Below are 15272 nucleotides of genomic sequence, written 5' to 3' on the forward strand. Positions count from 1 at the left end.
GCTTGGTGTGCATCCCACCAGCGTGGGATCTGCTTGGGTGTAGGATCAAGCGGGGAGCAGAGAGAGTGTAGCTGCATGCAGAGCTCTGTGTTTGTGTGTTGGTGTGGAGGAGTGAAGTGGAGTCCTCTCTCCAGCCAGCCACCATCATTGCTCCCACCACATAAAGGTAAAAAAAAAAAAAAAAGAGGGGGAGCAGACAAATTCCCAAAGGAGAAGAGAGGGGGGGGTTTGGTTTAATCTTTAAATCTTGAGAAGGTTGGAGATAAACGTGACTGTTAAACACAAAAGCTCCCGTTTAAGGTGGATAAACCATCTAGTTTGCATCAAACTTACTATCAGTTTCTAATTAGTGCTCTTTGAAGAATGGGTGGGATGGGCCCTGCATTGTTTCAAAAAAACAGTGGGGGAGGGAGGTCAGGGGTTATTCACTGCAGAGGAGGCAGCTGGAGTGCCTTTAACGTGCACGAGGCAGAGAACCATGCAAATCAGCCCAAAAAGAACAAACCAGTTCACTAATAGCTAGAAGGCTGTTTTGGGGTTTGTTATCGGAAACACGCGAGATATAATCTGAAGAGATGAGCCGGCTCAGCAGCGAGATTCTGTGAATCTGTGGAGGAGTGTAAAGACCAGACGGTTAAACAGACGTCAGGGAGTAGATTCAAATGAGATACAAAGCAGAAGCTGCCCCTGTTCTGTGTCCGGCAGTATCTTCTTACTAAACTACTGCAGCAGGCCGGATGTCTCCTTCAAAAACTTAGGCCAGGCTGATTTCCACTGCATCCGTCAGGATAAAATACCCCTCCAGTGAAGGTTGTTCTTTTTATTTACAATCAGCTATTAGGCAGGGTTTCATGAAGGAAGGGACTTTTGAATATTTTACTTCCAACTCTCTGGCTCTGTGCTTAGAAGCAGACAGACTTTTCTCAATCAAACATGGCCAAAATGCCAAAAAAAAAAAAAAACAGCCTTGGAAATGTTCTATTTTATGCGTTAACACAAACAGAATAATGGGTTTTCAAATCCCAAACTGTGTTTTAATCTAAATATTTTAGATTTAAAACAAGAAAGTAACAAAATGCAGTCAATATGATGAAAACATGTGAAATACTGTCCACAGTATGAACCAACAGTGTTTTCTTACAGCTATTACATTGTGTGTTTGGGGGGACTCAGTAGGGGGGAGCATTCCCTGTGGACTTGATATGCATAAAAAGACATGATAAATTAAACGGTCACCTTTTTTAACAGGAATGCTGTAAATGTAACAAACTTACTATGCCAACTCAAGACATACACAGCAAAAAAAAAGAAAAAACACAAAAAAAAGAGAATGAGAAATGGTTTCCTTCACTCGATTTGCCAAGAACATAAACAAAGTTCTTGATGACTCAGTAAATATCACTCTTCACAAGAACTCAAATGTAGAACATTTGGAAATTGTTACGACAAAATGTCATAATAATTAGGTCAAAATTCTTGCAATATTTAAGCATGTGGCTTTATTATGGAAACTACAATAAAACCGCACACAAGAAACAACCAGGGTAAAATACAAGATTCTGGGAAAATATGTCCCTAACGGAAAAACAGTGGAGGGCTCATGGTTAAAACCAGCCTTTTGTTTCTCGTCAGTCAATCATCTTCTCCATGTGAGGGGGAGAGAGAGAGAGAGAGAGAGAGAGAGACCACATCTCAAATCTGGGTCACAGGGGAGGATCATCATTTAAAAAGCAGACACTGTATGCTTGAGAAGACACTGTGATTACTCATAGCTAACTTTAGTTCAATCAGTTCCAACTAAAGAAGAACAAATGGCTTCATCTCTTCTGAAGCGACAACGGAACAACAGGTTACTGGGCTTTTAGCTTGAAAAGGAGACAGCGAGACGTTGGAGCCTGATTGGAGAATTCACCAGTAAAACCAGTAACTCGGTGTGAGTTTCAGTAGCAGACTGTGAAGCCTGTAGTACATGCCAGTTACTCGCCCTGTGGCTATTTGACACTAACTAGTATGTGCCTAAAGGTGTACCTGAAGCAAAAAAAAAAAAAAAAAACCTTGCACAAAATGAAACCCCCCATTACTGCAATCAAACCCAACTGATAAAGTCCTATTGATGCGTACATGATTGGCATGGATAGATATTGACAAAGAGGGTTGTGCTTTTAATACGTACCAACTCTAACAGCTGTTTATTAAAAACTTTTTTTTTTTATGAGCTGACAGCCTTGTTTCTACTTTCCTATTGTCCTTTGTCAGTTGAGTCAACAAGTGGTATGATATGATAAAAAACAATAGCACAAAGGGGATGCTGTCATGAGGGTATACAAAGACGTGGCGCTGGTGTTTATTTTGCAAACCAGCATGTGTGCAACTACGACATATAGAAGACAGAAAAATAACAAGGAAAGCACACGGAGCAATAATCAGAGAGCAAGCTGCACGAGGCCATGATTCCCCTGACAGCCAAGAAGCACTGCCTTGGATTCTCATGACAACAACCAGCAAATCTCAGAGAACACGTACCAAAGATTTCCCAAGCCATATACAGAACACAGAACAGACGCAAACACCTAGACGGTGAGTTGTTATGTTCTGATATTGTGTAGACTGCAATATCTCATGCAAATGTCAAACTTGAAAAAAGCAAATAAACAAGAAACACATTGGAAGAGTTTTAAAAGTTGACCCAATAAGAGGACACGCTGGCTTGACCACATGTAGAATGTGTGTAATTTTTGGGCGGGACGCCTCCAGCTGTCCCTCTCATTTGGAACAGAGTAACGTCGGGGAGTGGCACCTCGGATGTTGGACCTTAAAAGCAGGTTTAAATAATTCAACAACTACCAACAAATGGCCGGTAAAAGGTTGAACAAAACCTGAGACTAAACTAGTTTTTTTAATGTTTTGTATCATTACAACCACAAACTCAAAAGTATTTTGTGTGATTTTTACATTACACACAATAAGAGGAAGGAAAATTATTCTTGACTCTCATAAAACAAAAATCTCTATTCAGTTTCCTTTCATCTGAAAACGTGTGACAAACAACCTTATGAGTCACCTTATTAGTAAATAACAGTACAGTTTACCTATGTGTAATTTAATCTCAGTGTAAACACAGCTGGTCTATGAAGTCCTCAACGGTTTGTTAGAGAACATTAGTGATCAAAAGGCATCATACAAACCGAGGAACAAAGCAAACAGGTCAGGGATAAAGTGCTGAGAAATCTTTATAAGGTAGAAGGGTTATCTCATAAAACAAAAACTCAACTTTCAAATATCTTGGAGCACCGACCTGCCATACTGTTTCCATTTGAAAGTGGAAAGAATATGGCAAAGACCAATGTTTAGTCATCCAACTAAACTGACAGGCTGAGGAAGGAGGGCGTCAATTAGAGAAGAAAGCCAATGGGTGAAAGCAGCCGGAAACAGGAAACATTTAGGAGAAGATGCTCAAAAAAGATCAGATTTGAACATTTTGGCCAACATGCAACTTATTATCTATAGCAAAAAACACTTAAATTGCTCATCCCCATAGAGAAACCCAGCACACATGCTAAGGGGATGGTATTTTTCAGACAGACAACAGTAAGCAACTCAGAGTTGATGGAAGCTGCAGTAGCAGAAAATAACAAGAACCTCAAAAAGGTTTTGATTAAAGCATATGTATGTGTAACAATACCCCAGTAGTCAAAGTCCAGAACTTAATCTAATCCATTTGAGACGATAGCTGAGCAATTTTGAAAAAAAAAAAAAAAAAAATCAGTCTTTGGAATTATAAAGCTGACAGATTTTCCATCAAAAGCTTGCGACTGTAATTGCACTTAAAAGTGGTTCTGCAAAGTATCGATTTAGTTGGGCTGATGCCCGTCAGACCTTTCAGTCGTCGTTCTCTAGAAATATGCACAATTATGCACTACTTTAGGTTGGCCCATCATATATAAATTACATTCTGGTTGCAACATGACATAAAGCGAAATGTTCACAAGTTTGAAATTCTTCTTTTTTTTTTTAAGAACGGTTCATGTCAAAACTTGTTTTTATGCCATCTCTTTTAACATAGAACTCCTGTCATCCATTGTTACCTCTGTCTAAAACTAATGCTCACAGTACCAGTTCTGTGCAGCAGATAATTAAACCAAATGCGAATGGTTTTTATTCACTTTCAGTTTTAATTATAAACTTGCTTCACATTAGGAAATGTACTAATTTAATGAGCGTTCCTGACAAGGAGAAATGTTATTGTTCAAACAAAAGCCCTCTTAAAAATTTGTGGCATTTGCCAGAGAAAGACATAAAATAAAAATAAATAAATAAATAAAAAAAAATTAATGTATGCTTGAGTGGCTTCAAGTGTCATAACTTACTACACAGTAAAAATGTTTAGGAAGAGTACACATAAACACAGAGCAATAGACAGCAGCTAGTTATGCCTAGGTTGAAAATGAGCTTTTAACTACCGCCATGTTTTTAATTGCGCCAATTATGTAGCACTGGCTTTACACCTTGCTGATTTGCTCAAAGTTTGCTGGCATTACAACTACTCATAACTTTCCATTTTTACAGTCACTCAATAGCCCTGTAACATAGCTCCTGTTTCAGCATCTTCTCTGACTTGAAACCAGCTATTAAATACACATGAAATGCACATTAAAGAAAGGCCCTCACATGTTATAATCAATCCAGTCTTATAAGATGCATAATGTTTTTGAATAAAAGAAAGAATCCCAATGCTTTTCCGGAGTTTGTATGAATCCAATTTGTTTTCAAACAGTGCACAAAGTCACGAGGCAAATTTCCTTTCAAAATATGCAGTTCAGATTGTTTTTATTTATTTATTTTTTAAATGTGTGAAAAAGATATGGACTGCTAGGTCTCTCTGATCTAATATGAAGGCCAAAACACACTCCATAAGAAGAGAGAAATTGTTCTCTCTATCTCAGGGCAGCAGACATTCTTCTTTTCCTGCAGCCCTGGTTTGGGAGTTCTTGCAGCTTGTTATTCCGGGCAGAATTTTCTTCTTGCATGGTCTCCAAGAAATATGAGGTGGGTGTGCGGCAGTGAGAAAGTCCTGTGAAGACTGTCTGAAAGTTCTGCATTTTGGTTCTTGTGACGTAATGGCTATCAACAAGAAGATTTCTTGCTGACAAGGACATGTTAGGATTCATGTGGATAAATTTAGCTCGCTGTGTCTAAATGTGTTTAAACGTGCCAACCGTACGCTCACACTGATCCCCATCTTAAAAGTTGAAACTATTTAAAATCTGGCAACCAGAGTAGAAAGCTCTACTCCGTTGTAAAGGTTTGTTTTTCTATCATGCATGGAAAGTTGTTTGTCTAACCATAGGGAAGACTTAAGAGGAAAATATTCACATTTCACTGAGGATTTACTTGGTTAGTCATCCCTGCTACTAAAACGTAGATAATTCCAATGTCATGTCCTTGTGTATTATCTGAAAATGTTAGAATTTGTTTGATAAAACTGAATCCACATTGAATATTCTACAGTATGTCCAGCTTAGTAAGAATCCTCACAATAATAACCCGAGGTGTTGAATTAGAAGGAGAAATATAATTTAAAAACAATTCCTCTATGCCATGCATTGCTTTACTTATATATACACTTTGTAGCTTGATCGCAGTTCTGCTAATATTGGATCAGACATATACTTTTGGTGAAACAGCATAACGAATCAAAAATACCCTCCAATAATAACCTTGCTGCTCTAATGCAATGCAACCAAATGCAACACCTACCAAAGAGCCCAAGTCACTGCCACAGCGCAGCTGAACGTGCCAACATTTTGCCTTAATCTGCCCAACTGTCTTGGCTAGCACACGATCCAACACTATAGGTGTGTTTTGACTGCAGAAACCTTTTCCAGGAACCAAGGTTATTCCGAGGTCCTTCACTCAGCTGCCATAAATTGCGACAGTAGATACCATGAACCAAACAGCTTTGTGGAAGAAGTGAAGCTATTAAAAATGATCTTGGTAAGCAGAAAGTCTTGTTGACATTTCTCAGAACTTGTCTTAAAATGCTAAACATTCATGTAGCTGAGCAACACTATTGTTTAAAACTGTGTCTTTCTTCCTGCATTGGGTCTGAAAACATGTTATAAACGTACATCACAGGAATGAGCATTTGTGCACACAGTTCCACCACATTGTGCTTTGGTTCAGGATGTGTGCAGCCTGGCCTTTGCCTTCCTCTCGCTTCTAGCACAGGCTGGCTTTCTCCGCTTTCTCCCCTTGACTTGGATTGTCTCTGGCAGATTTTTTTACTGGGCCAATCAGCAAACAGAAGGAGAAGTTGTGAACGATGACATTGATTTTCTGCGTTCTTTCAGAATTGCAGTCTGTTAATAGTTTTAGCAATGGCAGTGAACAAAGTCGTTCAGGTCATGCTTCCGAATATTGAATTAACATCAACAGCCGCCTTGTTCTGCAGGCAATTTCCAGTAAGCTTCATAGCATCAAAATAACACATTACAAACTTCACGGGCAGACGTTAGCAATTGGGTAAAAGCCACGCCTCCAGTATGCAATCGTTTCTCAACAGCTGAGAGCCCAGAGCCTGTGTACAAAGAAAATGGCATAGAAGAAGCGTCTTGCTGCTACAAGATCAGCATAGCATGAGAGTTTATATAGTGAATCTGAACAATATTGTAGCAATCTTGATTGTTTCATGTTTTTTTTGTTTTTTTTGCCCATGTGCCCACAAGCAATTTATAATTGTAACATTATCAACACTTTGTGCTAATACAACTTACAAGGGATGGCATTTTCTTAGATGAGGAACAGAAACTTAAAAACACAAGCAAAGACATACGGACGAAAAAAAAAAAGTTACATAATGTGGTGTCAACTACGCCTTAATCCTAACAGCCATTTTATTAAGTTCACATTTCTAGCTCCACGTTGGACCAGATTTTGCCTCTTTTCATCCATACCGACTCCACAGCATCATGCAGTTGCAGCAGATTTCTCAGCTGCACATTCATGATGTGTCTCTCCCATGCCAACCTCATCTCAACGATGCTCTGTTGGAATGAGATCTGGTGACTACGGAAGGTTCAGTGAATTCATCGTCATGTTCAAGAAACCAGTATGAGGTGCTTTCAAGTTTGTGGCATGGTGCGTTGTCCTGCTGACACTGCGGTCATAAAGAGATGGCTATAGTCAGCAACAAAACTAAAGTAAGCAGTGGAGTTTGAATGATGGACAATTGGTACAGAGGTGTTCCAAATATGTCAAGAAAATATGTTACACATCATCATGCTCCCACCACCAAGCTGCAGTTGTTGCTGGGCAGGTTAGGTCAGTGCTTTTATGTAAAATTCTGACCCCATCATTTGAATGTGGACAGCCTGAATTTGAAACTCACTAGCACAGAAAACCTTTTTTTTTTTTCCAGTCCATTATTGTCTAATTTTGGTGAGCTTCTGTTAATTGTAGCTTCTGTTTCAAGTTCTTAGGTACCAGGATTGGCACGGGGTCACTCACTATACCTGACATGACTCAAGTGTTGCTCTGTTCAGAGGTGGTATTCCACATACACTAATGTAATGGGTTACTTGAGGTACTGTTGCTTTTTCTATATCTCAAATCAGTCTGACCATCCTTCTCTGACTGGTGACATTTACAACACATTTTCATCCACACAATCACCGGAGACTAGTTTTTTGACCATGTTGTATAAACCAGAAAGATGGCAGTGTGTGGAAAATCTTCGTAGATCAGCAGTTTCTGAAATATTCAGACCAGGCCGTCTAGTACCAAAAACAATCCCACGTTCAAAGAGACTTAGATCCAACGTTATTTTTTTATTTATTCATTTTTTTATTTCATGATGCTCGCTTTGAACTTCTGCAAGTCATCTTCACAACATCTACATGGCTAAATGCATTGGGTTGCTGCCATGGCATTGGATTATTTATTGACACAAATAAGATACTCCTTATTTGTGTCAACAAGTAACTGTGCTTAATGAAGATCAAAATAAAACAGACCCATAGCTCACATGCTATTCCAGGTCCCTCTGAGTTCAGGAGAGGCACTTCACTTCAAATGTATCCTGGCTTGAACAATTTCAGACCCCATATCTACATCCATGCTTTATAAACAATCCATCACCCTGACTGGCTGAAAATTGAGATGTAAATATGATGCTATCCGCAAGATTTTTTGCTGCATAGAAATGCTGTGCTTATGATTCTCTTGCATATTACCAGCTTCACCAGCTGTGTGAAAAATGTTTTATTCTCTTATAAGTATCCACAACCAACCTTCTCAATCCAAGCCAGTAAGTAAACCTTGTCCTAAAAGTTGGCATATCTGGGCTGGCACACCATTATAGTGCCAGTAAGGAAAAAAAAAGTGCATGTTGTCAGAAGTAATCTGCAAAATTCTTAATCTGTATAAGGTGAAGCTGTCCTCAGACCAGCTGATATTCAGAACCAACAGCAGTCTACCAGAACTTAGAGAACTTCTGGCTGCTCTCTTGTCAGCCAAGTAAATGGAAAGCACTGATGCCTTTAACAGTTAAAGCAGTCAGCCACACACATCTTAAACTTTCAATTTAGTTAAATAAACTGGGACTTTGGGTTTGGCTTCCCATTTCAAGCCCCACTCTCACACAAAAGACACACAGTTACAGCACAGAGAAAGCGTGGCATCTCTCTCACTCTCTGCGGGGGGAAAGGGAAGACATCCTGTTTGTAAAACTAATAACCATTCGTTCCTATAGGCGACTCTTTTTATGTGCCTTATACCACACGCCCCTCTGCCACAAATAAACAGAAATGCATGCATGCGCTCTCACTTGCTCGCACCTGGTTGCAAGCTCAGCAGCACAAATAACGCAAAAAATAAGATTTACCTGCAAAAAAATAAACAAATAAAAACTAGAAAATTGCAGGTGACACCTCCAGGTCTAACGATGATGGATACTGTTTTCGACGAACGCAGCCGCCAAGAGCCTTTATTTTATTCATTCTGAACAAACAAAATTCAAGCACAAACATTTGGGTTGCCTGACGGGTGGCAAAAGAACAGGCAGCTGATCACACACATAAAGACTTTGGTACATAACTCTTAGAACCGTGTGCATGCAGTGCTTGGAAGATGGAAGAAAAAAAATGACATGGCAATTTATTGCAAAGAATTCTTTATATTTTTAGTGAAGGAAAAGCAGTGAGCGGTGCTATAGCTGGACTGCAGCAAGACTAAGACCCTGATCATCTCTAGCTGAAACATGCATATCTTGCCAATAAGTCAAACCCAGGATACTACTTTAAAGGTATTTATTCCAGTTGTTTCCATGAGCAATCATTAGTGAAATCACTTTGACTTCTGGAGATCATTTAAACACCCCATGGTTGGTGTTTTATGACCCACAAGTCGGTCTCAACTCCAACAACAATCTGTAAAGCAAGTAGCATTTGTGCTTGTTTTCTACAGGAGAGCAGTAATTGTGGAAATGATCAAATTCTCTGATTAAGTGTAAAAGTATATAGTACTATAAGTACATTTAGTCAGGGTATTCGGCCAGTTAATTTTTATGATCTGTGGAAACCAAAGCGACTTTTCTTTCTGCTGGCAGGAGGCTATGAGTAGAATATAGAAAATATCTTACAACAATGGTTGTCAAAGCAGATGTGAAACATCAACCTTGTGGGTACAAACTGAAGCATCGTCTATTACAAAATATTTCACAACAGACGACTCAATTTGGTAAAAAAAAAAAAAAAAAAAAAAAAAAAGCTGGATAGGAAACACCCAGAACCAGGCAGGTACAAAACAGCAAAGTTGGCAAAGTGACCAGAATCTATTTGATTCCTTCCCCACTTTATTTCCTCTGTGTAACTGATGCGTAATATGTAAACAAACAAAAAATTGTTCTTTGTAGCCGACATTACCAAAACATTTTCAAAGTTGTATTGAGAAAACCTAAATTTAGAGTAACTAAAGCAGATTTGGATCTATAATGATGAGACACATCTCAGTCGCCTGTCAGAGGTTGGGACGAGAACAGTGTGGTAATGAAAACCATACATCACATTAATCAAATTCATCTTCATCCAACTCTCCATACTCTCCTACATCTCAGACTAGCTCAAGGATTCATAAGAATGAAACATTAAAGGAATAGTTCAGATTTTTCTTAAATAGATTCTATTAAAAACCTAAAAGCATAATACCTTATCTCTGTTATTTCATGCAGTATAAATCCTGGTCCTGGAGGCTAATACCAAGGGCAAGTCCAAGAGGGCCTAAAATATGACAGAAGACTTATATTGATTTTAGCAATTTCAGTCTTAAAGATGTTTTTTTTTTTTTTTTTTTTTTCTAATGATATCTTATGAATTTTTATTCTGTTGTGATAAATGCATTGCATGGTTCTTTCTTAAGAAGTTGATTATTTCTTAACACAAAATACTTTGAAGGAGGAGGGGGTGAACCACCAATGGTATTCCTGTCAAAAACACATAAAGTATCCAGGAACAGTCTAACAGAAAACAGAATGAAACTCAAAACAATACCACCTCACTTTAACTGGGATCATATTTAAATTTTTTATGCTTCCTTACTTTGATATCATGCACTTATTCCGACCTACAACGTTTTTAAATGTTCCATTCTTGGTAGGTTTACCAAGAATGGTGTTCCTGCCATTCAATCTATTTATGACAGTTTAAAGGTTCATAAAGTAGCTTTCACATAAACCCCTCTGACGTTTTTGAGACTGGAGTTGTTTTAAGACAAGAGAGGTCCGCTTTGGTCCTGGCCACTCTCTGAGTAGTCGTTAGCCTCTGCCTTTGGGACCAACAAATCTGGATTTACACCAAATGAGAACACTAAGTGAGTTATCCACTGCAGGTGAGACATAAACTGCATATAACCTTTTAACACACCCTCACTTCAAAACATCTGACACAATCCTTTAGTGCTTAGTGTAAAAGAGAGACGCATCTCTATTAGGACCAACAGATATTTGCACTTAAACAAAAGAAAAACAACTTTCTGTCGCTCCCCCTTTCTCCACCCCACCCCAGTGAAAGTGACTTGACATGCTAAAAGGGAGACTTGAGGCGAGGCACAGCCTGGTAATCCTCTTGGCTGAGTGGGGGCCTCCAGAGGGCCAGCTTCCACTCCCACCCCCAATCTCTGTCCACCACCCCCCAGCAGCGCTGACAGGCCACCCCATCCAGGAACAGAAAAGCCATCTGGTGTTTGTTTGGGACAGCTCACACACAGGATGTACGGCAAGAAGAGAGGCTGTGTTGTGTGTGTGTGTGTGTGTGTGTGTGTGTGTGTGCGTGCATGCGTGAGTGTGTCGGGGAGTCACGCCTGTGTGACTGTCACTGCTTCTGTGTGTGCGCTTCTGGGTGTGTGTCACCGGGATGCTCACGCTTCAACCCTGTATTTGTCCATGAAATTCAATAAATTACAGAAAAATGGTAATTGGAAACAGAACACATGGGAATTGTGGACAATGCTTTGCAAAATACTGATTGGACTTCACAATCCCAAACTTCAATACAATTTTGGATGATTTTATGCGATAGAAGAGCAAAATGTTTAAGTTAAATTAAAGTATTGATTGTTTTGGAAAGTGTAAATTGTATTTGTATTCAGCCTCTAAACTTTGTAAAACTACATTCCGCAGCAAAAAGAGCTGTCAGTCTTTTGGGCCATGTCTTCATCAGCTTTGCACATCTAAAGACCGCATTTTTGACAATTTTATCTGCAAAATAGCAAAATCAAAGTCGTATTGGATGGGGAACACCTGATCTGCCAAACTCACCTTTTAACTTTTGAGTAGCGTCTCAAATTACATTTAGGTCTTGACTTCGACCGGATTGCTTGAACACGTGCTTTGATCTACGCCAGTCCTTTGAGGTTCTGACTGTATGTTCAGGGTTGTCTTAAGTCTTTTGAAGACTAAGGGGTTTTCATCCAGGGCCACCCTGTATATACCAACTCCCATCTCGCCATCCTCCTTAAGAAAAGAATACTGTAATAACCTTATCATGATTCTCCCTCTACCATGTTTCAATGACCATTTGCCCATGCTGCCTCAGTCTGAAGTCTTTTGCAGCCCCATTCATCATCAAACCAACTATGACCAGCTTTCCGGTCTTTGGTAAAGAAAAACATCCCTATATCTTTGTGCTGCCACTACAATGTTCCAGCATGAAGATAGTGTTTACAGGGGATAGTTTTTTCAAAACCCCAATAAAATGTAGTTACATTTGGGGTTGTGACAAAACCTTCACAAGGCACTACACCTGTAAACATTTGCTCAGACTCTCAGATGGATTATGTGATTGTGTGTCTACCTTATTTATTTATTTTTTTTAAAGCAGTACCTGATTCATCATGACCACCGTCACCCATCTCTAAATGACCAGCCTTTAAAATCAGCGATCAAACAATATACCGGCTTAATGTGTGACTAAAGTCCACATGACATTAACCTACTTCACACAGAGACACAGCTGTTCTGAGACATCTGTTATTAATGCAGTGATAATAGATATGATCTCTGCTGGTACCTGATTCATCATGACTACCGTCACCCTTTATCGTGTCTCATACAGGTGTCGTAAAAAGGATACAAAAAAAATCACAGAATGGTAACAAGATCAAAGCTTTTCTTTCTTTTTTTTTCTTTTTTTCTTTAGTGATCGGACTTACCAAGCAGCGCACAGGCAAGCAGGAGCGCACCGGTTGCCATTGTATGTGTTGGTCCGCGGAATCACCACCTATTCGCCCTCTTTTTTTTTTTTTTTTCTTTAGATGAGTATGCAACGGTCGAGGCAGCGTAGCCACTATCGCTGATCCTGGATCAGAGAGATGAAGAAAGGTGTACGGATCCCAGAAGAATCAATCAGCTGAGGGGGGTGTCTGGACGGCAGAGTCTATAATCCAGAGCCGGCGAGTCCGGTGTGCGACTTTCTCCCCCCAACAACACACGAGCTTCTAGTGACGCGTATTCCCCTCGCCCTCACCCTCACCTATACGCTTTTCATCGCTGACGACGTGTGCGTGTGCCTGGCTCCAAGGCGACCCAACCCACTCCCCCGCTTACTACGCATCCGAGACTGCGGAGGCGACCCCCGCACACACACACGCATACAAGCATACACACACATACACACAGGCAGCTTCCTTGGAATAATGATATAAAAAAGAAGTCCGGCGTGACTTGTGCGTATTTTGGATACTTGATCCAAAAAAATAAAAAGACTCAAAGAGCGTCTTGAGGGATGTAGGGAGTGCGAAGGAGTCTGGGATAAGTCCTCTTCGCTGATCGGAGAGCAGCTCTTTCTCTGGCTTTTTTCCACGGTAAATCCCGGAGACTATAATCAATCTCTCACCATTGCTCCGCAGAAAGCCTCAATGGGGCGGGCGCTCTAGACGAAGCAGATGCACGGCTTTGTGCTCTGTCATAACCCATCAGATTTATAAAATTGTAACACAGACTCAAAACGCTCCAACTATGCGACCTGACACAGTCTCCTAATTTATCCATCTAATACCTAGCAACGAGTCCAAGAAAATCTGCGCGTCCGTTCAAATAAACTCGTTCAGTTATGTCTAATAAATGACTGCATCCTGTTATCCCAGTAGACGTACTTCCGATCCTGTTTTTTTTTTCTCTCTCTCTCTCTTCCAAGGTTATTTCCTTGTTTTTACTTTGGCCAGTTTGAAAACTTACGAGCGTGGCGTTTGCTCCCACCCGCTCGCAGAAACCACGCCCCGGCAGCGGGGGGTCAGCCACAGAATGGAAGAAGTTAGATTTGCATTTCTCAATTAAAATTCTGGAGCACGCTGCTCAAGGGCTGAATAAGTCACTGGTTCAAGTACCATCTCGGTGAGTAGCAAGTGCTCCAAGTGGACCACCACAGAGGAATAATTTAAACCAGTAACAGATGTGCAAATCAAAAAAAAAAAAAGAAAAAAGTTATGGAGTACTGCAATAAGATTATGTACAGCTACATAAACCAAAATATAAAGATTTCAGTAATAAAAGTGATATTTCATATCAAAAATGTTGAAAAGGTTATGATTTACAAATAGTGAGGACCTCAGTAAGTTTTATTATCACATAACCCCAATAAGATAAATATATATTTTTTTAATAGAGAAATGTTATTCTAAGATCATGTTCCGGCCAACAATCACCAGGAAAGAATGTTGACTTTTCTTGGCTGTTAACAGAGCTGTGTACATTAGCATTTTAATGGAAAGTTGAGTGGAAGGAAAACTTTGTTTCTAAAAGGCACACACCCATCATGGATAAACTTCATCCTGAGAGCATTGTGAAGGAAAGTTCAATAGTTTGGGAAAGATTTGAAAGCCATGACCTGCGGCTGGAGTCAGTGCTCTAACAAAAGCATAGTCTATCCCTACGTTTCATCTTTTGGGTCAAGCCACTCTTAAACTCGACACAGCAGAAATGTTTGGTGTCCACTCTGCCTTCTGATGTGTGTGGTGCCCTGCTGCCGTGCCTCAGCTCCCCTCCATTTTGCACATTTGAGTTTGTCTTTGTTTTTTGCACCTCAACACTTCCTTCGCACACATGCAACACATTCAAGCATTTGCATTATGCCACTGACACTGACTTTCACAATCCGTTGTAGTTTTCATTAATAAAATATTCATTTTCTCCACCTGAACCACTGCATGGTCTCCTGTATTTGTTATGACCTTGAACCAGTCCTAACAGTCATCCAAAGTTTTTTTTTTCTTTCTTTCTTTTTTTCTTTCTGGAGTAAAAGTGCAGAAACACTATTTAAAGTATTTAATGTATAGAATGTACAGTTGCAAAAATAAAATCATATGTGTTTTCACTCAAATGTGTACATTTTTGCATTTGAAGTTGGAAAAAAAACACAATCATCTCTTGAAGTCAGAATTCCAAGTGGGAATGTCAACCTCTTCCTCAAAATATAATATGGATGTCTTGCATCCAGACAAAATTAGTTACGGCTAGATTTTAAAAACAGAAGCAAACTATCCACTCTTCTGACAATTTGCATCTTATTAAATTTCCCATACTCATAATGCTGGATTGTCTCCGTTAGTGAGCGTATGACAGTGTTTGATATTTTAAAATGGAGAAAATGTATTGCAATAGCATGTTTGCTAACAGTAGTTAGTATGGTCACTGAACTAAACATGGAGGTCGGGCACAGATTAATTGGATTTGATGTCATCTCCAGGTCAAACCTCTGACCTTAGTGTTAATCAGAGCACAGCAA

General features: G+C 39.7%; 1 protein-coding gene across 2 annotated transcripts in view; it reads right to left on the reverse strand.

Annotated features, from left to right (window-relative positions):
- igsf3 (immunoglobulin superfamily, member 3) overlaps positions 1-13694 on the reverse strand; it is a 107293-nt gene extending 93599 nt beyond the window's left edge. For both annotated transcript variants that reach the window (XM_007546364.2, XM_007546363.2), the window contains exon 1: positions 12703-13694. In XM_007546364.2, coding sequence (XP_007546426.1) covers positions 12703-12742 — 40 coding nt within the window. In that variant the 5' untranslated portion in view covers positions 12743-13694. The remainder of the gene's footprint in view (positions 1-12702) is intronic.
- Positions 13695-15272: the final 1578 nt, after the last annotated feature.

Source organism: Poecilia formosa, unplaced genomic scaffold, assembly GCF_000485575.1.
Source record: "Poecilia formosa unplaced genomic scaffold, Poecilia_formosa-5.1.2 Scaffold16, whole genome shotgun sequence".
Taxonomy (NCBI): domain Eukaryota; kingdom Metazoa; phylum Chordata; class Actinopteri; order Cyprinodontiformes; family Poeciliidae; genus Poecilia; species Poecilia formosa.